Here is a 25301-nt window from a genome sequence, read left to right as displayed (position 1 = left end):
TGTGACATTTGGGAAGGTCATTTAGTTTAGTTGAGCCTCAGTTTTGGGGTATGTAAAACCACAGTAACTTGTATCTTTCCTTGCCTACCTTCTAAGATTGGAGAGAATCAAATTAGATAATGCAGGTGAAATACTTTGCAATTTTCCCTTTGATATGACATTGTTTTATAACATTATATTACTGATACAACATTTATTTGCATCGTGAAATATCTTCTAAGGAATAAAATATTTGGACATCACTACAATTGATGAGGACTGCATACTGCATGTGTATTTTTGAAAGCTGTATTCTGATTTATAGAGCAACAATAAAAAATAAGCAAGCTACCAAATATGTAAATATAGGAATTAGCCCAGTAATATTTGTTTTTCTGTTCCACTAGAGGCTTTAGAGTAGTAACAGTGTGTGTTTTTCTTACATAAGTATGTGACATTATTTAGGGCATAATTCTAAAATTTCTGTCCTAAGAGATAATGGATAACTCTCCAAAACTTCTGATTTGCTTGCATCCCTTCTTGGCAGAGTGGTCACGGTATAATGCAAGAGGATAGGTGATCCCAGAGTTCAGAGTCCTCATGCTCCCGGGAGCAAAATTTACAGGAAAATAAGCCCACATGGAGCTACTGCATTGTCTGATGGCTTTGTTTGAGGAGGCGTCAATTTTACTTTAAACCCGTGAGCTCATTGAGATCAAGGGAGAGAGAGGGATGTCTCCAAATTCAGGAAACTGTTGCCATAGCATTTTCTCTTCTCTATTCCTACATAGCCCTCCTCCCTCAAAGCAGCAACAATTTTTGCTCCACCGTTTTCTTCCAGGAACCAGATGCCTTTTCAGAAGACAGTACTCCAGTGGTATGGTATCTACACCATGTAATAACTGTACCTGATAAGGAGATTTAAGAAGTCTGAGGGTGGTGTTAAGTTTCTCAGAACAGACGCATATTTGCGGATGCAATTGCAGAACAGGAAACAGAACCAGGGAGAATTTTAGGTACCCCCAAATCTCATTGGCCCTCCGCACAAGCCAAGCCACAGCCACTCCTGCCACACTATCGGATTGCTTTCAGCACTCGCAGCCGTGGACAGCTCCCTCGCCGCGCGGTCCTTTCCTCTGCAGTAAGCTGATTTGCTCTGCCAGCAGCTGTCGGTGCCGCACTCCACACGGAGTCCTAGCCAGCGCTCACAGAATACGCGCTCCCTCCCTCCTCCTTCTCTGTCCCCCGCCCCTCGCTCACCCCGGCCCACTCCAGCGGCGACTTTGAGGGATTCCCTCTCGGGCGGCCTCTGCAGTAGCACAGCTGGCCTCATTCGCTGCACTGCGAGTATGGATCTCCAAGGAAGAGCGGTCCCCAGCGTCGACAGACTTCGAGTTCTCCTGATGTTGTTCCGTGAGTAGCGATTTGGCGACGGGGAGAGGACGGGATGCACTCTTGCAGAGAACAGAGCCGGCAAAGTGAAGCCAATTAGCTTAAGATAAAAAAATATGGCCCTTAATGTTTTGCTGGTTTTTTTTTTTTTCTTTTAGGGGAGGAGGCAGGGCCTCCCCCGCAGGTGGCAGGGAATTCCCGTGAGAGCCATACACCTGTGTGGCAAATTGCAGACAGCCTAAACAGGCCAGCTTCGTGAAGTCAGAGCATTGGCAAGAAATACTTAGTTTAAAATCCCAAGATGTAGAAAACGGTCAGCTATATTACAAACAAAGTCATGATTTTTAAATTATTTTTAAAATCGTATTTTCATTATTAATTAACAGGGAAGGAATGAAGCTTGTTAGACCCGGGCTAGAGAAACGGCTCGTAGAGCGCACAGCTGCTGGCAGAGAACTTTGTCCCTCCAAAGCCTGCAGACCATTGTTTCCCCACCGTAGCGCCCGAGGCGCGTGGGCTCTCTGAGTCCTGAACTGATGGAATTGTTTTGTTTGTTCCGCAGATACAATGGCTCAAATCATGGCAGAACAAGAAGTGGAAAATCTCTCAGGCCTTTCCACTAACCCTGAAAAAGATATATTTGTGGTGCGGGAAAATGGGACGACGTGCCTCATGGCAGAGTTTGCAGCCAAATTTATTGTACCTTATGATGTGTGGGCCAGCAATTACGTAGATGTAAGGAATCTTTTCCCCCTCAGCTTCCTCCTAGGGCTCCAGGGCGAAGGGCACCCTTCCTCAAGGCCCTTCGGAAACCTGGGTTGCCCGCCTTCTTCCCCACACCCCTGCAGGCTGCTCCCGAATGCTGCATGGGGATTCCAGCTTGTAATGCCTTCTGCTCCCCTGCCTGCTTTGAAAGTAAACCCCCTTCTCTCCGCTTCCCTATCGGCCGGGGCTGCACGTAGAGCATCTAACTGCATGTTCCCGGAACCTGGGATGCGCGCGCGCAAAGGAGCGCCCAAGCGTGCAACCCAGAGTTTGGACGCGCCGCCCTTTACAGCCCCCGCCCCAGGGCCGGGCGAGCTGAGGGGGCGCGGGGCGTCTGTGTTCCCAGCTGATCACAGAACAGGCTGATATCGCACTGACCCGGGGAGCTGAGGTGAAGGGCCGCTGTGGCCACAGCGAGTCGGAGCTGCAAGTGTTCTGGGTGGATCGCGCCTACGCACTCAAAATGCTCTTTGTAAAGGTAACTCCGAGCCCAGCGGGCAGAGGGGACGCAGGCTGCGCGTGGGTGTGGGAAGTGGCGGGCCCTGGGTTTAAGAACCCAGACGCTGCGGGGGCGATTGAAGCGCGCCTCCCTGGCTCAACAGGAAAGCCACAACACGTCCAAGGGACCTGAGGCGACTTGGAGGCTGAGCAAAGTGCAGTTTGTCTACGACTCCTCAGAGAAGACCCACTTCAAAGACGCAGTCAGTGGTGAGTAGAGGCCGGCATGGCTGGGGAGGGAGCCTGGGAACTCGCAGAGCAGACTTGGAGAGATAATTCCTCAGGGTTTTGGAAACCGTTCCAGGCTTTGCGCTCCGAGGCCAAGTCTTTCTCGGCTTGCTCTTTAGGGCGGAAGAGGCGGGAGTGCCCATGAGTCTTCTGGGTCTCAGGCCTTGTAGATCCGCCAGGAACCACAGGCATGGGTACCCAAACGTCACCCGTGGCCTGATCCTAGATGAGAAGTCCCTTGAAGATCTGCCGTTCCCTGGTGCTTCAAAACGACCTCTTATGATTTGGCCTTTGAAGGACCACGGAGAAGGGCAAAGCTGCATTTTAATTTTCTTCCGCACCCTGGTTTTGTTTCTTATGCGCTGAAACTGCAAGGGGGCAGTGCGACTTTCCTTTTCGGTCAGGATGTGACGGCCTTCAGTGTCTTTTTGCGCATGGCAGCGTGGCTCGCACGGGATATTCAGTCATCGACTGCAGCCACCTGAGAGTGGACTCTGCACCATGTATAATTTACTAGCGTTTCTGGCCCATCCCTCTGACAACTTACCCAGATCCTCCTCAGCAAAAGGAGCGTTCATCCCCCAAATAACAATATTCGTATCTGCAGAAACCATCAAAGACCACATTTACATTTATTTTATTCTTTATAAGTTGACTGCTTCACTCTTAATGAGGCCTTTCATCACCCAGGCACCTGAGTTGGGAAAGGATTTTTAATGAATACATAAAAATGCATGTGTCATCTTTCCCTTTTCACCCCTTTTTGTCATCACAGTAAAAGGAGGATTTTTTCTTTTTCATCAAAGTTTACATGCAGGATGTCCCCCAGTTAAATTCGACCAAAAAGGAAAAAGGAAAACTCAAACTTAGGTCAGAAAAGGAGCAATGGGACGCAGGCCTTCAGAGGGGATGTATGTGTGTAAGGACAAGCATCCAGTGGACCAGCAATCTGTCCGGCTTTGTCAGGCCCGTGTAAAATATAGAAAACCAAGTCACTGTTCCTTCTGTGTCTTTGGAATATCTATCATTAGGGATTTTTTTTTTTCTTTTTTGAAATGGGTTCTCACTCTGTCCCCATGGTGGAGTGCAGTGGCACCATCATAGATCACCGCAGCCTGGAGTGAGTTACTGGGTTCAAGAGATTCTCCCACCCCAGTTTCCCCAGATGCAGGCCTGCATCACCATGCCAGACTAATTTTGTAATGTGTGTGTGTGTGTTCTTGTGTGTATTTGTAGAGATGGGGTCTCACTATGTTGCTCAGGCTGGTCTAGAAATCTTGGGCTCAAATGATCGTCCCACCTTGAACTCTGAAAGTTCTGGCATTACAGGCAGGACCCACCATGCCCGGCCTAGGTTTTATTCAGTAACAAGGGTTGAGTTTTTAGGTATCACTCTCCTCTTCAAAACAGGAATTATGAATTAATATTGAAAGAGCCCTGGCTCTCAAGAGAATAGGTGTTTGTCTTTCATCACCACTTGATGCCATTTGTAGAGCCCTTAGCCCTACAAGGGAACAGAGAGGACAGGAGGGGTGTGGGGTCTGAAACTGAGAGGCAACAACCACCTCTCTGGCACATTAGGTTAGGAACAATGAGAGTTCTGCCAGCAAGCGGGGCCTAACTATTGCTTTGGGATCTTGCTGTAGCTGGGAAGCACACAGCCAACTCGCACCACCTCTCTGCCTTGGTCACCCCCGCTGGGAAGTCCTATGAGTGTCAAGCTCAACAAACCATTTCACTAGCCTCTAGCGATCCACAGAAGATGGTTACCATGATCCTGTCTGCGGTCCACATCCAACCTTTTGACATTATCTCAGATTTTGTCTTCAGTGAAGGTAAGCTGGTGGGGGATGGCGGGGAAGAAGACCTAGTTTATTTCAGAGAGGATGGGAGAGGGACCTACCAGGGCCCCAGGATGTTACCACTTGGATTTCCTCTAGGTTGAAATGACACTGCCTGTCTCTTTAATAATTTTCAAAGACTAAAAAAACAATAAGCTGAATGTATGAACTTTTCTCAGTAGTTCTTTCTTTCTCCCTCCCAACCTCCTCCCTGTCTTCCTTCACTTTAGTCCTTTTTTCTCTATCTCCCTTTGTTTCCTCCTTCTTTTCTTTACCTTCTTCCCTTCCTTCTTATATTTCATCTTTCCCTCTCTCCCCATCTTCTTTCCTTTGTCAAAAGATGAACCTTTATAGGGAGAAAGATTTAAAAAGTCACTTTGGAAAAAAACTGTAATTTTGATGCAAACTTCCCAAGGAGAAAGCAGCTAAAATCTTTAAGAAGTTAGTTAATCTAGAGAGCTACAGATGGGGGAAGGGTCTTTGCCTTTCTGGGCTTCAGTTTCTTCTTGTTCTCTTGGATACTTCTAGCTGAAGCTTCTGCTGCTGTGAGTCCAAGTTTCTGCGCATCCAGAATGCAGTGGGGGTGGGTGTGTATGCATAGGTCTTAGACTCACGAAGTCTTTCCACCAAGCACCTTCAGGACGAGGATGTCCTTAAGCTCCAGGGAGGGAAGGGTTCCTGAAGGCTGAGCCATTTAACCCCAGCTGCTTCTGCTGAGAGTGTGGAACAAGGCTGTCTCTCAGTGTGTGCAGCCCCTGAAAGGGGACCCAGCTGTGCTGTGGCAGGTTCAGGTCAACCACATTCTTTCATTCTCAGCACCCCTGCAGAGGTAGGGCACAAGGGGAGTCAAAATTTCTGCAATTTGCTCAAGTCCGGCAACAATTTACATTTGGCAAGTGTGGGATAAGTGGATTCATGTCATTTATTCTCTCTCCCTCACAAAGGAGGTTATTACATTTTATATTCTGTTTATTCTACATGGATAAAAAAATCAGAAAAAATTTTGATTGCTTTGTTTGTGCCTTTCTTTGGGTTGGAGACCCCCGGTGAATACAACAATTCCAATGTTCAGGATATTAGAGAATCTCTACCTTTTTCATCTATGATCATTTTCCAAGGCATCTAGCTTTCATAAAATGCAGCTTCCACTCAACCTATTACTGAACAGAATGCACCACCCTCCACCTTGATTATTGAGAAGGCATTTAAGAAGTCCTAAGTTAAATTGTCTTCAAGAAAAGGGCCCATTTCTTATTCATTTTTTATATTATTAGCACCTAATACACAGTGCTTGGCATATTGCAGATATCCAGTTAACTCTGACTGAGTTTATATTTTGACGGTGTGGATTTAATTAGTAGAGACTTCCAAATGCTGCCATATCATGCAAATCAGAATGTCATATATTTAGTAAAGCAGTGTCACACTTACCTGTTCAGGTGTAAGGATAGGTTATCCCATGTTAATGTATTTTCTACAAAGTTGGAGCTACTAAACTGTGTCAAGACCTTAACAGGTTTTTAAAATCCTTTTGTTTATGGAAGTATTTATAAAATGTAATAGTGTCTTTCTTAAACTGAAAATATTAAGCATAATCAAATGTAATTTGACTTATTATGATTATTGATGACAAGGAATTTATTATGAAAATAATTGGACTATGTAATGTCACTTCCTAGTGCCCAGGACCCTGCCATAAATGTTTTTGAGTTTATATAGGTACTCTTAATAGTTTATAATGACTTTCTAGTTTTTGCTGATTAGCTGTTACTAGGCATTTCTTTACTTCTTGTTACCACTGGTGCTATAATTGCTGCTTCTCCTAGCTCCTTACCATTCTGTGTTATCTCTAAGTCATTGCTTAGAATGAGAAATTCTTAGAGTGAGAAAATGCTTCTTCACTGCAGGCTGAGACTTTAGCTCAAAAGCCTGATGGCACCAAACAGGCTCTGGCCTGAGAAATCAAACCTCATAGATTTTTAGAACTGTTTATAAAGTAAGAATAAATAAGCACTGAATAAGGAGCAGAGCCACTTTCCTAAAACTCCGTACAATTCATTGCATGGAGTAAACGGTATCTTTTCTTTTAAAACCAATTTTGATCCACTTCAAGGTCCTAGATAGGGAAGGCTGCTGGATAGACATAGAGAGTTTATAACCACATATAACTTCCTAAATGCGAATAGAGAAGTCACAAGCAAATAACACTTGTCTCACTCCAGGCTTTTCTGGCTAATAATTAGGATGTTCTCTTGTGTATGGTGTCCCCGGGCTTACCCCTTGACATTCCTGGGAGTGGCAAGCCTCATTCAGAATCACACGCTGGATCAGTGTGCCTTTGTGTGACTGCACTTTTTTTGTTCCTGGCTCCTCCTGTCTGTGCCTCTCAGCACCTGCCCCAACTGTGTTTTGTAAGAGATCATTGTTTTCGATTTGGTGGAATTTTAAAGATTCCTTTTGGTTGCCTTTTCAGGATCTAGCACTGGGCCTTTGTCCCCAGAATAGAAGCTCAGGGGGCTTTTAGTGTGTGTGTGTGTGAGTGGAATATGCTTGCATGGGGAGGGAGTATTATGTCATATATCTGCACACCTACTGCAGGGGTGTGTCTGTGTGTTCGTGTGTGTGTATGTGTTTGTGTGTGTTTTGTGTGTTCATGTGTTTGGACCGTGGCCATTGTCCAGCACAGCATAATGGTTTCCTGCAAAGAGTCTATTCCTTGTGTAACGGGGTCATACCTGGCAGTCTTCACACCTGTCTACTGAATAGACTTAATAAGAAAATCAAGAAAGGGTCCATAAAGTCAGTATGTGGACACTCACAAGGGCTGAGAGCAGTCCAGATGGAGGTTGACATCTTTATCACATGAGTCCGTTTAGTGCATTGTACTTGGTTAATACACTGATCCCCAAACAAAAGTCTCAGCCCAGCAATCTGCTCATGAACCTTCAGCTGCAACGTGCAATGACTGTGGTGATATTGTTAGCACTCAGAGTTCGGTTCACTTAGGTCTGGGAGTGGGCCCCAAGAAGCTCTGTTGCTAGCAAGGTCTCAGGTGATGCTGCTGGCCCATGGAGCACTATAGAGAGTTTGAAGGATTAAAGGCACAATACGCTTCTTTGCAAGACACTTGGACAGGGTTTTATGAGAAGGGAAGCCCCTCACAGCAGGAGACTGTCCAGAGGGAGGCTTATGGGACCGCCATCCAGAAAAAGAAGAGGACAAGGGAATGCCCAAAGCAGAGGGGCCTTGGAGAGGGGTTTATGAGTCTAGGTGACATCTGCTCAGTGGCACAGCAGGGAGTCCATGGGTCCCAGAGCTTCTAGAGGTAGCAGTGCCTTGGGGCCTTATAACTCCAAGGCCCTGTCTTTTCAATGGGTAACAGCTGTTGCATGAGGTTTCAAGGAGTATGCAAAGCAGGCAGGTTCTAAACAGCTGCAAATTTTCTTGTTTAAGCTATTTTAAAAATAATTGGATGTGTAAAAATGTGGGAGTTTGGTGCCAACAGGCTTTTAAGCTAAAGTCTCAGCCTGCAGTGAAGAAATACACCACCTACAGGTCAGTGCACAGAGGCCATCTTTGGCTCATTTATTTACCAAATACACTTTGTACAGCAACTATCATCCCTGCAATAGACACTATCACCCCTGCAATAGAAGCTATCACCCCTGCAATCTGAGGCACTCTATTTCTCTTTTGGGGTTGATTCCCTTGTTCTTCCACAATTAATTATTGAGGGCCTCATCAAAGGCCCGCAATTCCCTTGGAGAGCCCCATGTGATTTCTGGCTGAGATGGGATGGGGGATGTGTCACTGGGAGGGAACAAACCAGCCTGAGTATTCTAATAGCTTGAGTAAAAAGAAACTTTTATGTATTATGTCAGAAAAAACATAATAGAATAGGAAGGCTACCTCTATGTCCCTTTATTCAGGATTCAGGTCTATCAGGCATTTAAAAGACATCACCTATAGGTTGGTCCCTTTTTAATTATCTCTCAAGGGGTGAACAAAACAAACCAAAACAAACAAAGAGAACTGCAGAAAGATACTGATATCCCCATTTACAATGGAGCAGCTGAGACTCGGGGAGGTGAAGTGACTTGGTGAAGGCTTCCCTCCTAGAACCTGTCTTTGAGTATCAGAGCTTTTGTCCTTAGTATCTGAGGGCCACAGCTGCTCCTGCTGAGTAGCTATCATCAGCATGTGAGTGTGAGAGGCATTTACAGAGTTTGTTGGGTACCCCAAATTCATGAGCTTTTTAATATTGTTTCTAGCATCATGATTGGGAGATGCCACTTAATCTGTATTTTACCTGGATCTGTGGGAACTTTAGTGTTAGTGGAAATGAACATGGCTTACGTTTCTCTACCCACCAGCCCCCCAGTAGAGCATCCTGTGGCAAGCTGTCATGTCACAAACGCATGAAGGGTTTGCTGATCCAGAAAGTTTTGTAGACCTGTGATTTACCTGGCACTTCCCTGTCAAGACACATGCTACCCTAGACAGTTGGTCCTCAAGGCTTCCTGAGTAAGCAGCCAAAGGGAAATAATCTGTTATGAACACAGCTGAGAATTGTGTTGAGGACTCCAAGATGGAGCCCCAGCCTTCAGTCATGGAGTTAGCCAGTCATAGAATTTCTTGCTTCGGATACTGTCCTCTGGAGACAGCATAGGATATGTCTCAGAATTATCTCACCTGAGGGTGAGAAAACCAGTGTTTACCCACCAAGTGCCATCTATCACTGATGGTCACTGTGGAAGCATGAACTCCCTGGGACTTCTGACCTACTCTGTAGTCAAAACCCATTGGGATATATGGGACTGGTGAATGCCGAAAGAAGAATGGGCAGTGTCTGTGTCCACTACACCTAGGTACTGGGATATAAGAACTTTTTCTGCCTCGCTGAAACTTTCAGTCTAGTGGGATAGGTTATATACAATGCAAGTGGGATAGGGTGTATACAGTGCATGTCATGTTCCTGGCATACAGTGGCATCAAACAATACTTGCTCTTATTATTTTTTTTCTTCTCCAATACTTAAATCTTTTTTTTTTTTTTTTTTTTTTTTTTTTGAGATGGGAGTCAAGGCTGGCCTTGAACTCCTGGGCATAAGCAATCTTCCCACCTCAGTCTCCCAAATAGCTGGGTGGTGATGCCACTGTGTCTAGCGAATGCTTACATCACGATGAGGGTATCAGCTTGTCTCCAGTCGAAGGTCTCGACAGCCCACTCACCTTAACAACTTCTCAGTATACAAAATACATTTGGCTGATGTGACAGGAGTCCAGAGCCAGCCCAGGGAACATACGGAAAGAGGGTCAAACCCTTTCTCTATCTTGCCTTGCCAAACAACAAGGGAAGCACAGCCCACAAAAAGCTTGCCCTCCTCTTCAAATGGTTTCAGTCCATGGTGCTGGGAGAGCCTAGGGAAGCAGAGCTTGCCTCTGCTTCCCTTGCCTATCCCAAAGCTGTTCACTGGGGGTGCAATGAAGCGCTCTTGTAGTTTATCTGAGGGAGTCAATATAATTTTAAAATGCTGTCATGAAATAAAACACATATCTAGCAACCAGTACCTAAGATAAATTATGATTTTAGTGGGTACGCTTGGGTTAAGGGTTGAGGAGACTTTTGTTGGCAACTGGCAGCCACAGATTATTCATTTATTGTTTGTTTTGTCTTCATCTGGTTCTTTCCAATGATGAGGCTGGTTTTTGTCTCTTCCAGCCAAGGCTACTTACCCTGGGCCCCTGTTGTGTGTACTCTGGAGCCTTGAGTCCACCAGAGCAGAGGCATGAGGGACCCTAAGTCCTGTGGAGGTGGACAGGGAGTCAGGGGTTCAGGGAGAGCAGAAGCCAGATGAGGTCTGGGCTAAGCCAACAGACGCTCTTCTCCCTGGCAGAAATCAGAGGAGATTTCTGCAGATACAAAACAAGGAAGCTTATTTTGTAATCTGTGGGTTGCATAATCAGTTTACAGTATAAGATTTTAACCCTGGGGTATATATGGTTTATAGATAGAATTCAGAGGAAAAAATTTCTATCTTTATTTTCACTAACTTCTGATTAATATTTAGCACTACCTTTGTTTACAAATGAAGGTGACAGACCACAGTAGTACTAGCAGTACCTGTGACTGTCACCAATAGACATCATAGATATTTTCATCTCACATTAGTTTGTGCAGATCTTGCAAAGTAACATTTATGCTTCTCACTGCTTTATAATCGTAACCAACATGTATGTGTTCCAATAAGGAAGTACATATGTTGCTGTATCTGAAATTCTTTTAAAAATATGTGATGACTGAATTTCACTTTCCCTTGTAATTGTGTTTATTTTATTTTTTATGTATTCGTAACATTATTCTGAGAAGGGGTCCTTAGTTTTATTATACTTGCACAAAAAAGATTACAACCTTTTCTTAGTAGATCATGAGCAGCATTGTTTTAAATGAAACAGAATAGAATAGAGCAGAAATTATTAGATGCATAAAGCAAGGATAACTATTGTTTGTCAAACTTCTGCTTTAGGTCTCTGTGTGTACATATGCTCTAAGCTGCCATGTAAAATATTTTTTTTTTCCATGGGTCATAGGCAGAGATTAAAAGCATTGTCTTAAGCCTGAAAGAGAAAAGCATGTCCTGCTTTTATGGGTTCATAATCCCTCATCTAAAACCCAGATTGAACTAAAAAAATATATAAAAAACAAAAAAACAAAAAACCTTGGCGCTAGACGGTTTTCAGAATTCAGAATATTTTAGACTTTAGGAAGACTGTACAGTGCACAGTTTATAGATTACATAAGACCACGGAAGAGTCAGGGCAGCCCCATGCAATCAAACATACTAATATCTCTGTTTCCTGTGGTGTAACATGTGAAACGTCATACTAAGTAGGATGACTGAAAACTGCAAGCAGCCTCACATTAGACTAAGTCAGGTTTTGCTGCCAAACAAGTGATTACAAAGTACTTTTTGTTTTCAGAGCTTTGCGGATTTTGAAACAGTGGATAAGAGAGTGGGCTCAGGAATTCCTTTTTATTTGACCACTTACTGGATAGGGGTTGGTAAGTGCGGGATTTAGCATTAGCTATGATACCTTTTGACATCTTTGTAGTTGGTGTCCTCTATATATTGCCCTTTTCTGTGGTGTGATTAATTCTATTTTTTTCCTAAAGCAACAAGAGATAATCATCTGAGAAATAAATCATGATAGCATTCTAAGCATATTTTTTCTTTCCCTTTCTTTTACCATACTGTATCAACTTTTCTCTGTGTTTCTTAAAGAATGGGATATGAGACATTCTTTTTACTATCCATTTAGAAATAATACATTTGGTACTTGAGCTCTATAGGCTCCTGTACTTAAAAGAAGTACATAGAAGACTTAAATGTGTAAGACTTCTATTTTTATAGCGAACAATGATAGAAAAACTACTCTGTGCCAGGCACTGTGCTTGGCCTTCTGTAGTATGACATTTGACACTCACAGCAACCCTGTAAAGTAGGTGTCATCTCAATTTTACAGGAAACTGAAGCTTAGTAGATTAGGAGACTCGCCCAGGGTTGGACAGTGGAAGATGTGGGATCTGAACCCACTATCATCTCTCTCCCTCACAATGTTCCATTACATCTACTCCCTCTTGATGTGATAATCTGGATCTATGGAACCATTAAAAGTTCATGTATATCTCTATTTCTACAACTATATCTATCTGTATATCTATTTATTCATTGTTATGGTACAAACCAAGAGAAAAGAGAAAACATGACTTTACAAATTGGTCAAGGTCGTTTGGTGCCCCATTCCCGGATTCTTCCCAATCCAACTCCAACCTCCCTTCCTCCTGAAGCTTTCTTAACTCACCACCCTCCCTGTCCTGAATACCTGTAGTTGGGGCCACACAGAACACCACCTGTCCATGTTCTCCAGTGGTTTTGCTACGTAAGCTCTTGCTCCCAGACACAACTCTTTCTCCATTGCCTCTCCCATTCTGCCTAGGGAGATAGATGTTGTATTTGGGGCTCCTGGCTGATTGTGTGCCTGGGTAACTAGAGTGTAAGCAGGGAGAAGTGAGCTAAAACCATGGTCTGACAGTCTGGGTAACTATGAAATTGCTCTGCAGGGGAGAGAGTTAAGAAGAGAAGAGACACAGGATAGGGCCACAAGGGCAACCTTGTAAAGATGCCTGGGGTCTGCTCAAGTAGCAGCCTGGAATGGTGCACAGAAGACAGTCTGAAGGTCCTGAGGTCTTTGCTATTTTTTGTGAGATAATTTTTTTTAATTTTTACCATTTAAAACAGACTTAGCCTTATTACTAAATAATTTGAAATCAGTGTATTTCTTCTTAATATTTTAAAAATTATTTGCTTCTATTCAATGTATTGTATTAAGTAAGAAAAAATTGCAGAGGTTGCCACTAGCACCTGCAAACCAATCAAACCCTGCAATCTGTGTTAACATTACATGGGCAACAGGGTGTTATCATGAGGAAAATAAATAACCTTTGTTGTTAACAAAATTCCTACCCCACATGATCCCATTTCTATTCATTGTTCTCTTCAAAGAGGCAATATGGTATCATATTGGAGAAGAAGACCGCAATGCTGGCATCATGAAGTTCTAGGTCTGCCACTCTTTCTGATACACTGTGTCATCTCAGGTCTTGTCCCTGGAGCAATGGATGTGTCGGTCCAGTCTGACCCTCAAAGTGTTGGGACTCATTAGAATGGAATCAAATAATGGGGGAAAAAGTTCCCTGCAAATTCTTTTTCAACCTTTTGATTGTAATAAGAAGAAAGGCTCCGTTTAGTCCTAATAAGTCCTTAACATTTCTTTACCATTTGCCAAACTATCTTTTAAAAAAGCTATTTCTAGAAGAATGTCTTTTTCTATTATATATATGTATATTGTATAGATACATATACATATATGTATTTTTATACACATATACACATATAAAAAGTTGTATTTAGGTACAATTGTTGTACACATTTAAGCATGTAATTTAATAAACATTGACTTACGAATACACCTGTGAAGCCATCACCACAATCAAGGAATCAACATATTCATCACCCTGGAAAGCTTCCTTGTGCCCCTTTGTAGTAAGTATCCAGCTCATTGAATTTTCAGATGCTGGATGAACTTCTGCAACCAACATGCAGATCAGGAAACCGAACTGACAAACCCTCCTTTCTGCTCCACCTTGGGATTCTGCAGCCTTTTAATGCCAGTAGTTTAGGTCTGTTAAGTGCTGCCCCAACTATAGTGTTAAGTTGTTTGAGTTCAGATCAGGCTTCATTTACCCCTGTGCAAACCACTTATCATCGTTATGACTTAATTACCTTATGTGTAAAATGAGTATAATAATATTGTGTACCTCAGAGAGTTAACCAGATAATCTTTGTGCTTAGAACTGACTGTTAATTTAGGGACTAGGAATGTCCAGTATACAGTTTTCAAAAGCTGTATATGTGAAAGTAAGTCTCCACTAATTATTATTAGAGAGAAAAGCTCATCCCTTTTCCTTTCTGCTGATCTCAGGCAAGGTGAGAGAAGGGACTATGTCAATAGGGATTCTGGAGGAGACTGGCATACAGTAGGTACTTAATAAATGTTTACTTGGTCATCTGGACTTTAAAAACTTGGACTTTATGAAGAGACATGTAAAGCTTGTTTATTTTTCACTTATGGCTTCTGATTTTGGTTAAAAGGACACCAGTTACCCACAAGAAGCAAATAAGCCTGTTCTGGTTTCTAGGAATGCAATTCTGGTTAGCCTGACAAACTGTTTGACCACTAGAAAGTCTCCCAAGAATAGTTTTTTGTTGGTGGTGGTTCTATGTAAAAAAATGGAGACTCAGCACTACGAAGCTATCTTGAATTTTAGGAAGGTGAAAAATAAATCAACGCTGAGGTGCTGCTAACATTTGTGTTCTTGATCTAGATGTTGGTTACATGAGATGTTCGTTTGTAAAAATTCATCAAGCTCTACACTTACTTAAAAATTATAGTATAATTTACATATATTACACACACCCCTATGTTTATCCCAGCACTATTCACAATAGCAAAGTTATGGAATCAACCTAAGTGTCCATCAACGGATGAACACTTAAACGGATAAAGAAAATGTGGTGTGTATACACAATTGAATACTATTCAGCCATTGAAAAGAGTGAGATCGTGTCATTTGCAACAATGTGGATGGCACTGGAACATTGCATTAAGTGAAATAAGTCAAACACAGAAAGACAAATATTGCATGTATTCACATGTGGGAGCTCAATAGATTGACCTCAGGGAGGTAGAGAGATACCAGAGGCTAGGAAGGATATGGGTGTGTGTGGGTGTGTGTGTCTGTGTGTGTCTGTGTGTGTGTTTTGGGGAGAATGGACTAAAGAGAGGTCAGTTAATGAGTACAAACATAGAGTTAGATAGGCATAAGTTCTAATATTCAATAGCAGGGTAGGGTGACTATAGTTAACAACCATGTGTTGTACATTTCAAAATAGCCAGAAGTGAGGACTTGAAACATTCTCCACACATAGAAATGATAAATTCTGGAGGTGATGAATATCCTAAATTCCCTGACTTGATCGTTACAGTGTATGCATGTAACAAAATATCACATATATCCCATAAAAATGTATGAATAGTGTGTATCAATAAAAAATAACACAGTAATAAACAAATCTAAAATGTATGATTTAATGCTTTAGTACCTATATTTGCAACCATGTGAACATCACCTAGATCAAGATCTACAATATTTCCATCACAGGTGAGAGTTCCCTTGTGTTCCTTTCCCCAGATATAAGCACATTCTGACTTCTATCACCACAAAGTTAGTTTTACCTGTTCTTGAACTTCATATAAATGGAATCATACAGCATGTATATACTCTTTTGTGTCTGACAATTTTCTGTCAGCATAATATTTTTGAGATGTACCCATTTTGTTATGTGTAGCCATAGTTCATTCCTTTTTATTAGTGACTAGTGTTCCATTATATGAATATATGCCACAATTTATCCATTCCATTTTGATGGACATTTTGGTTGTTTCCAGTTTTAGGCTATTATGAATAAAGCTGCTACGAACATTTATGTTCGAGTCTTTTTGTGTTCTTTATGTTTTCATTTTCCTTGGATAAATGCCTAGGAATGGGATGCTGCATATGTTTGTCTTTATTAGAAATTATAGAACAGTTTTGCAGAGTGGTCATGACATTTTTCAACAGGGGTGTTACGAGTTCCAGTCATTCCACATCATCACTAACACTTGGTATTTTCAGTCTTTTTGAAATTTATATATTTTTATACAATGTATTATGTGTACATATTACTTTAATAAAAAGTTAAAAATGAATCAACAATAAAAATGATGATGATTGTGTCTAATGGTGAAACTCTGAACCTTTAAATAAATTACCTGGATGTTTTGTTGACATCTGCCAGGAATCCAATAATTAAATGTTGTCCTATTTAATTGATGCATTTTTATTACACATTATGTAGAAAGATTAAGTGTTAACCTTGGGGTTGGTTAGGGAAAACTGTTTCTGAAAAATAGTCCCAAAGCTTCCTTGAGAAATATTTTTACTTCCATTTCCCTTTTTGTTTTGTAGAACTTATGATTCAGAATATTTTGACCAGAGCTCACTGGTTTTCTTCTTTCCCATTTCAGAGCATAAATGCCCAGTGGATGAGCGGGAGCAACTGGAAGAAACCTTGCCCCTGATTTTGGGGCTCATCTTGGGCCTCGTCATTGTGGTAACACTCGCAATTTACCACGTCCACCACAAAATGACTGCCAACCAGGTGCAGATCCCTAGGGATAGATCCCAGTATAAGCACATGGGCTAGGGACCATTAGGCAGGCACCCCCTAGTCCTGCTCCCCTAACTGGATCAGGTAGAACAACAAAAGCACTTTTCCACCTCGTACACGAGATACACCAACATAGCTACAATCAAACAGGCCTGGGTATCCGAGGCTTGCTTGGCTTGTGTCCGTGCTTGAACCCAGGGATGGGGAAGACTCTTTTGGATTTGTAGGGTGAAATGGCAATTATTCTTTCCATGCTGGGGAGGAGGGAAGGAGTGGCTCACACAGCTTTCATGCTCATGGTGGCTTGGCTTTGACTCTCCAAAGAGCAACAAATGCCACTTGGAGCTGTATCTGGCCCCAAAGTTTAGGGATTGAAAACATGGTTCTTTGAGGAGGAAACCCCTTTAGGTTCAGAAGAATAGGGGTTCCTTTGCTCCCTTGGACACAGCTGGCTTATCCTATACAGTTGTCAATGCACACAAAATACAACCTCATGCTCCCTGCAGCAAGACCCCTGAAAGTGATTCATGCTTCTGGCTGGCATTCTGCATGTTTAGTGATTGTCTTGGGAATGTTTCACTGCTACCCGCATCCAGTGACTTTGCAGCACAAGAACACGATTAATGTAACTATGCAGAGTTGTTTGGACTTCTTAATCTGCCAGGTCCAAGTCAGGGGACCTGAAGAATCAATCTGTGTGAGTTTGTTTTTCAAAATGAATTAAAACACACTATTCTCTGGCCTTTGGCTGCTTTCTTGAAACAAGAAAACAAAGCTAAAATGGTTTCTTTGGCATCCAGATGAGAAAGAGGAAAAGATGAAGACGGATTTTGCATGTTTGCAAGAGGAAAAGTAAAGAGAGGGCAGGGAAACAATGAGGGGGAAGTTGGCTTCTCTAGGTGAAAAAAACATGGATTTTTGTTTTGGCAAATATAAATAGTTTTAATAATGGCCCTTTTGACCAGTTGATCTAATATTGCTTCTGATGCTTCTTGGTCTTGAGTTTGGCATTTCACTTTGGATTAAAAAGGTGGACTGGATGTAGTAGCCTAAGTTGAGTTCTATTTGAAGGAAAATTCCTAGAGAAATGCACATAGTCTGAATTTCATTCCCTTTCTAAATAGTCATTTTTTTTCCCAGAATGTCTGAGTGGGAGTAGGGAAAATATTTTCTCTGGTTTTAGAGTAGGATTCTCTCCCTCCACATATACAGTCTCCACCATATGAGAGGCAGCTCCTAAACTCCTCTCCCTAAGTCTTCAAACTGCTCACAATAGGGTGTCCTCAGAAGTTCATTATCCCAGCAATCTCACCAAGTATCATCCAGTTGCTGTCGTATTACCCATTTGTCTGCTGTTCTATTAACCACAATCTTCTTGTCTTCATGATCTCTCTTCAGTGTCTGCCTGTTACCAGTGAGGGAAAATGTCCAATTCCTCCTAAAGTTTCCATGTTGCACAAGGAAAAAAATACCTTTGGTGAAAACTCTAAAGATGGTTAACTCCATTCTTATACTCATCTGTGGTCTGTGATCTTCTCACCCACATTCCCCAAACTTGACAAACCTTTTCCATTTTAGCATCGCAGTATTTTCTTTAAATGTTATATTCCTTATTTGGACCCGTCTGAATATTTAGGAGAGAAATGGACATTTAGATTTATTTAGGACTTCACAGTGAGTTACCATTCCCATCTGCAACCTTTTTGAAAAAGAAATCTTAAACCTTTCTGAATCATATGTCTGAAAACCCCCTTGTGTATGTTTTTCTTTAAACTTGCTTTCACAAAACATAAGACTTATTATTAGTTTTGGAATTGTCATGTAATTACATCATTGTTATGTAAATATACATAACACCTACTATTGTTTTGAGCACCTATTGAGTACAGGCTCAGTAGTGCTATAAAGTAATAAACTTGGCCTTAGTTTCTCTGAGGAAGGACTGACAAGAGAACAAACAACATACAACAAATATGTCATTTTCAAAAATGTCAGAGTGCCCTGGCTCTTTAGAAAGCATTGGCCCATGACCACATCCCTGTGTCTCAGCTACTTCAATCTTTCCGGAATCCAAATAACAGTGATTTTTCCACAAGTAATGTGCAGGATGTGTGAAAAGCCATTATTACGATTACTGTTATGACTATCAATATTGTTTACTATGCCATTTTTATCTAGCTATTTTAAAATTGTATCTCAAACTCAGCCTAGTTGACTTTGAACCACACCTTACTTCTCTCAGCCATGTCTTCATCTTTATCGTTAACTAAACACGATAAAGGGGAGCCTCATAACATACAGAAAGAGCAGTGGTCTCTGGACACATCCGTGCCTGGCATTCTCCCAACTCAGGGTGTCCAGGGAGACTGACTCCACCCTGGACCTCAGCTCTGGGCCCTCTCCACACCCATTGTCATTGCCATTGTCCTAACATTTTGCAGCTGCTCCTGGGCCAGGAATAGGCTGAGGAAATGACCCATTTGTCTGCATTGCTTCTCAAGCTTCAGAGACAGGGAAGAAAACAAATAGATAAACCACAGACACTCAATTACCCCTTGAACTGTCATTTTTCTTTTTTTACTGGGATTTTAAACACAAACGCCTGTGGGCACAAGAGGATGTTGGGCCTGGTTGCTGGGTATGCCTGCCTGGAAAAGCCAGGCCAGATGAACCATATGTGGATTTCTCTTGAGGGAGGGTGACTTTGATTTAAATTCAGAGCATGGTTCTTTGCAGGATTCCCTCAGTCCCAGGAAACACTTCCCGGTGAAACAGCCTCAGAGGGGCAGGGAGCACTTGCTTATCTGGAGCCTAAGAACGCCCTCTGAACTATCATCTCTCTCTTTTTGCCAATTGTCCAATCTTTCCATTAGCAAAGACTTGGCAAACCCCATGGGTGTAGGAAGAAACACCTGAGAAACGTGAATGGAGAAAGGGGAGGAAAGACGACAGGAGTGACCTGCAGTGTCTGGGTGAAGATGCTGCATGTATAGGGGTGGGTTTTACCAGGCAGGCGGTTCAAACTGGTGTTGTGCTCAAACATTTCCCTGGAACAAATACCAAGCAACCTGGGCCAGAGAGAGCTTTAAATCATTGTGTCTTAAAGTGCATTCAAAGGCACCCTGTATTAGAATCATCCTAGGAGACTTTTTGAAAGATGTTAGTTCTAGGGCATCATCCCAGACATTATTTGAGAATCTCGGTGGTGAGACCCTAGAATCTGTTGTTTTACTCTGCTCCCCAGATAATGTTGATGGAGAAATAAGGAGACTTCTGGTTAAAAAGCCTTTACTATCAGTGTATGTGCAACATTATCCAAATTATTGGGCTTCTCTGGGTTCATGTTTTTTCATCTGAAAGTGAAGCTTACTCCTCTATCCTTGCAAAGTTATTTGAGGACTCATGAAGCACCTGGAAGTCCCTAGCACAACGCCTGTCACACTGGAAAGGCTCTCTAAAAATTGCAATTAGTGGCATTTTGCTAGCACAATTCTTAACATGTATGTTCCAATTTTACCTGCCAAACAAGAGGTCATGAAAGATTCAAAGGGACTAATACAAGAGTTTTAAATCTGACTTCCACAGTTTTCTGTGTCAATTTATTTTGGATTCAGAGAATTTTTACGCAGGGATTCCCCTCCATCTCAGTTCAGTAAATCACTCAGGGGCTGTCAGTTTTGGGGTGAGGGGATCTGTCAGAGTTTATGAACTTGGATGGAAAAAATTACACCTCCAGTTTTTACTAACCTCAAACGAAAGGTAGAATTTCCTTCAGTGGTGAACATGGGCATTAAACCACTGCAGTATAGGCAAATCTGTGAATTTGTCATCAATAGAAATAGCCACATTACACTTGCCAGCTATAACTCAAAAGAATCATTTATACTCATTACTTCGAAATTATGGTAGTTATTTGACCCATCAAAAGATCTTGTTATTTAAGGCATTATAGCCACGTTTTAAAATTGTGATAATGATACTTCAATCAGTTTCTTTTTTTTTTTTGTAAGCCTACGTATTTTACTTTATGCATTAAAAAACTTTTCTGAGAAGGAGTTTATAAGCTCAGACAGCCAAGAGGGTCCAGGGTCAATGGTACTTGAGCTGTCATTTAAAGTGACAGAGCCTGTCAGGTTGTTTGCTGGTGAAGCTTTACAAAGGCACGCATGACAGATGAGATCATAAGTATTTCTTAGCACTGATCTTGTGCTTTCTAGACACTGCTCTGGGTACTGGGACATAGCAGTGAACAAAATACATAAGAACTCCTGTCCTCATGGAACTGAAATATGTGGGGTGTGTGTGTGTGTGTAAGTACGCACACATGCATGTGTGTATACCTGTCTATTTAGGTACAGTTTGAGCATCCCAAATCAGAAAGTCTGAAATCCAAAATGCTTCCAAATTCAAAACTTTTTGAATGTTAACATGATGCTGAAAGAAAATGCTTCTTGGAGCACTGTGGATATCAGATTTTCAGATTTAGGATGCTCAATTGGTAAATATAATGCAAATATTCCAAAATCTGAAAAAAAAATCCAAATTCAAAACACTTTTGGTCCCAGGTATTTCAGGTAAGGGATACTCAGCCTGTATTATGATTAATGTGCTGTCATTACCTAACTCTTTGGGGCCTTGGTTAACTCAGTCTAAGTGAATCATATAAGATCTTGAAGTCTTTTCTAGCTTTAAGTTTTTAGAAATGCAGACAATGATGAGGCATAATGATCAAAACATTTGTCTTGTGAGAAAATCTTTCAGGATAAGAAATTTCTTTGCTTTTAGAACAGCATACTTCGATCCAGAAATCAGCAACCTGTAGACTTTCTCATGTCCTCTATTTGTCTTTAGTTTGGTCGGTTTATGTAGGAGATTCTCTCAGGGTCCCACTCATGTTCCCTCAGCCCTTCCTGGAGGTCATTGCTGTGTCAATTTTAGCAAAGGCAAACTTTGCCCAGGTGCAGTGCAAGGAGAGTTGATGCTGCAGGAACAATTCTCACCTAATGATGGATAGGAGATAATTAAATATACCAGTGCCCCCCTCAAGAAAGACAATTCTCAAGTGTCTCTCAGAAGGTCACCAATGGGATTGAACCCCAGTTGCCTATTGTGGTATCCCATTCATTAAAACACACTTTCTCGACTTTGTACTCCTCTTTGTCTTACTTCTTCACTCTGCCATGTTGACATTCCTGGGATCATCTCCCAAATAATGTATTTGAAGTATTTGTGTCTAAGTCTTTATTTGAGCTCTTCTTTTGGCAGCATCTACACCAAGACAATGTACTCATCTGACTTGGAAACACAACTCAACATGCACACATTTCACGGATCAAATGAACTGATTTTCCTGCACAATGTGGATTTGTACTGTGTCATGTCACTTCCACAAAATTTCTCCTGCTTGTATATTTTGTATCTGCTTCTGATCAATTTGATCTTTTCTCTGCCTGGAATTTCATTACTATTTTTTTTTCGACGACACTGGACTGTTCATTTGATCAGTTTGACCAAGCAGTCCGAACTCATTGGGTTGTTAACTTCATGGTAAGATTTACTTTTCCACTGATTGCTACTAAATGTGTTCTTCCCCAGGGATAAAGGGGACATGACTGTAAGTCAGTCTGATTCCATCTGTCTAATCTAGTTTAAAAATCAATCTCGGCCGGGCGCGGTGGCTCAAGCCTGTAATCCCAGCACTTTGGGAGGCCGAGGAAGGTCGGATCACAAGGTCAGGAGATCGAGACCATCCTGGCTAACCCAGTGAAACCCCGTCTCTACTAAAAAATACAAAAAAAAAAAAAAAAAACAAAAAAAAAACAGTCTTGTGCCAGTTTTCAAAGGGAATTTTTCCAGTTTTTGCCGATTCAGTATGATATTGGCTGTGGGTTTGTCATAAATAGCTCTGATTATTTTGAGGTACGTTCCATCAATACTGAATTTACTGAGCGTTTTTAGCATGAAGGGCTGTTGAATTTTGTCAAAAGCCTTTTCTGCATCTATTGAGATAATCATGTGGTTCTTGTCTTTGGTTCTGTTTATACGCTGGATTATGTTTATTGATTTGCGAATGTTGAACCAGCCTTGCATCCCAGGGATGAAGCCCACTTGATCATGGTGGATAAGCTTTTTAATGTGCTGCTGAATCCGGTTTGCCAGTATTTTATTGAGGATTTTTGCATTGATGTTCATCAGGGATGTTGGTCTAAAATTCTCTTTTTTTATTGTGTCTCTGCCAGGCTTTGGTATCAGGATGATGTTGGCCTCATAAAATGAGTTAGGGAGGATTACCTCTTTTTCTATTGATTGGAATAGTTTCAGAAGGAATGGTACCAGCTCCTCCTTGTACCTCTGGTAGAATTCAGCTGTGAATCCATCTGGTCCTGGACTTTTTTTGGTTGGTAGGCTATTAATTATTGCCTCAATTTCAGAGCCTGCTATTGGTCTATTCAGGGATTCAACTTCTTCCTGGTTTAGTCTTGGAAGAGTGTAAGTGTCCAGGAAATTATCCATTTCTTCTAGATTTTCTAGTTTATTTGCGTAGAGGTGTTTATAGTATTCTCTGATGGTAGTTTGTATTTCTGTGGGGTCGGTGGTGATATCCCCTTTATCATTTTTTATTGCATCTATTTGATTCTTCTCTCTTTTCTTCTTTATTAGTCTTGCTTGCGGTCTGTCAATTTTGTTGATCTTTTCAAAAAACCAACTCCTGGATTCATTGATTTTTTGGAGGGTTTTTTGTGTCTCTATCTCCTTCAGTTCTGCTCTGATCTTAGTTATTTCTTGCCTTCTGCTAACTTTTGAATGCGTTTGCTCTTGCTTCTCTAGTTCTTTTAATTGTGATGTTAGAGTGTCAATTTTAGATCTTTCCTGTTTTCTCTTGTGGGCATTTAGTGCTATAAATTTCCCTCTCCACACTGCTTTAAATGTGTCCCAGAGATTCTGGTATGTTGTATCTTTGTTCTCATTGGTTTCAAAGAACATCTTTATTTCTGCCTTCATTTCTTTATGTACCCAGTAGTCATTCAGGAGCAGGTTGTTCAGTTTCCATGTAGTTGGGCGGTTTTGATTGAGTTTCTTAGTCCTGAGTTCTAGTTTGATTGCACTGTGGTCTGAGAGACAGTTTGTTACAATTTCTGTTCTTGTACATTTGCTGAGGAGTGCTTTACTTCCAATTATGTGGTCAATTTTGGAATAAGTGTGATGTGCTGAGAAGAATGTATATTCTGTTGATTTGGGGTGGAGAGTTCTATAGATGTCTATTAGGTCTGCTTGCTGCAGAGATGAGTTCAATTCCTGGATATCCTTGTTAACTTTCTGTCTCGTTGATCTGTCTAATGTTGACAGTGGAGTGTTGAAGTCTCCCATTATTATTGTATGGGAGTCTAAGTCTCTTTATAAGTCTCTAAGGACTTGCTTTATGAATCTGGGTGCTCCTGTATTGGGTGCATATATATTTAGGATAGTTAGCTCTTCCTGTTGAATTGATCCTTTTACCATTATATAATGGCCTTTAAGACAGGGATGCCCTCTCTCACCACTCCTATTCAACATAGTGTTGGAAGTTCTGGCTAGGGCAATCAGGCAAGAGAAAGAAATCAAGGGGATTCAGTTAGGAAAAGAAGAAGTCAAATTGTCCCTCTTTGCAGATGACATGATTGTATATATAGGAAATCCCATTGTCTCAGCCCAAAATCTCCTTAAGCTGATAAGCAACTTCAGCAAAGTCTCAGGATACAAAATTAATGTGCAAAAATCACAAGCATTCGTATACACCAGTAACAGACAAACAGAGAGCCAAATCATGAATGAACTTCCATTCACAATTGCTTCAAAGAGAATAAAATACCTAGGAAGCCAACTTACAAGAGATGTAAAGGACCTTTTCAAGGAGAACTACAAACCACTGCTCAGTGAAATAAAAGAGGACACAAACAAATGGAAGAACATACCACGCTCATGGATAGGAAGAATCAATATCGTGAAAATGGCAATACTGCCCAAGGTTATTTATAGATTCAAGGCTATCCCCATCAAGCTACCAATGAGTTTCTTCACAGAATTGGAAAAAACTGCTTTAAAGTTCATATGGAACCAAAAAAGAGCCCGCATCTCCAAGACAATCCTAAGTCAAAAGAACAAAGCTGGAGGCATCACGCTACCTGACTTCAAACTATACTACAAGGCTACAGTAACCAAAACAGCATGGTACTGGTACCAAAACAGAGATATAGACCAATGGAACAGAACAGAGTCCTCAGAAATAATACCACACATGTACAGCCATCTGATCTTTGACAAACCTGAGAAAAACAAGAAATGGGGAAAGGATTCCCTATTTAATAAATGGTGCTGGGAAAATTGGCTAGCCATAAGTAGAGAAAGCTGAAACTGGATCCTTTCCTTACTCCTTATACGAAAATTAATTCAAGATGGATTAGAGACTTAAATGTTAGACCTAATACCATAAAAACCCTAGAGGAAAACCTAGGTAGTACCATTCAGGACATAGGCATGGGCAAAGACTTCATGTCTAAAACACCAAAAGCAACGGCAGCAAAAGCCAAAATTGACAAATGGGATCTCATTAACCTAAAGAGCTTCTGCACAGCAAAAGAAACTACCATCAGAGTGAACAGGCAACCTACAGAATGGGAGAAAATTTTTGCAATCTACTCATCTGACAAAGGGCTAATATCCAGAACCTACAAAGAACTCAAACAAATTTACAAGAAAAAAACAAACAACCCCATCAAAAAGTGGGCAAA

General features: G+C 41.5%; 1 protein-coding gene across 1 annotated transcript; it reads left to right on the top strand.

The window, feature by feature from the left end:
- The first annotated feature begins 255 nt into the window (after nt 1-255).
- On the top strand, nt 256-18168 carry LAMP5 (lysosomal associated membrane protein family member 5). Its single transcript, XM_008018250.3, has 6 exons — nt 256-1392; nt 1934-2106; nt 2483-2614; nt 2739-2844; nt 4509-4697; nt 16391-18168. The coding sequence occupies exons 1-6, from the start codon at nt 1329-1331 to the stop codon at nt 16567-16569; spliced, it is 843 nt and encodes a 280-aa protein (XP_008016441.1). The 5' UTR covers nt 256-1328; the 3' UTR covers nt 16570-18168.
- Nucleotides 18169-25301: the final 7133 nt, after the last annotated feature.

The sequence above is a fragment of the Chlorocebus sabaeus genome, chromosome 2 (genome assembly GCF_047675955.1).
Source record: "Chlorocebus sabaeus isolate Y175 chromosome 2, mChlSab1.0.hap1, whole genome shotgun sequence".
NCBI classification, from domain to species: Eukaryota; Metazoa; Chordata; class Mammalia; order Primates; family Cercopithecidae; genus Chlorocebus; species Chlorocebus sabaeus.
Note: the sequence above shows the minus strand (reverse complement) of the source record. Positions and strands in the feature narration are given on the sequence as shown.

Coding starts and splice junctions, on each gene's coding strand:
- LAMP5 (XM_008018250.3), top strand. CDS start 1,329: ATGGATCTCCAAGGAAGAGCGGTCCCCAGCGTCGACAGACTTCGAGTT. Junction 2,107..2,482: donor GGGCCAGCAATTACGTAGAT/GTAAGGAATCTT, acceptor CTGTGTTCCCAG/CTGATCACAGAACAGGCTGA. Junction 2,615..2,738: donor TCAAAATGCTCTTTGTAAAG/GTAACTCCGAGC, acceptor CTGGCTCAACAG/GAAAGCCACAACACGTCCAA.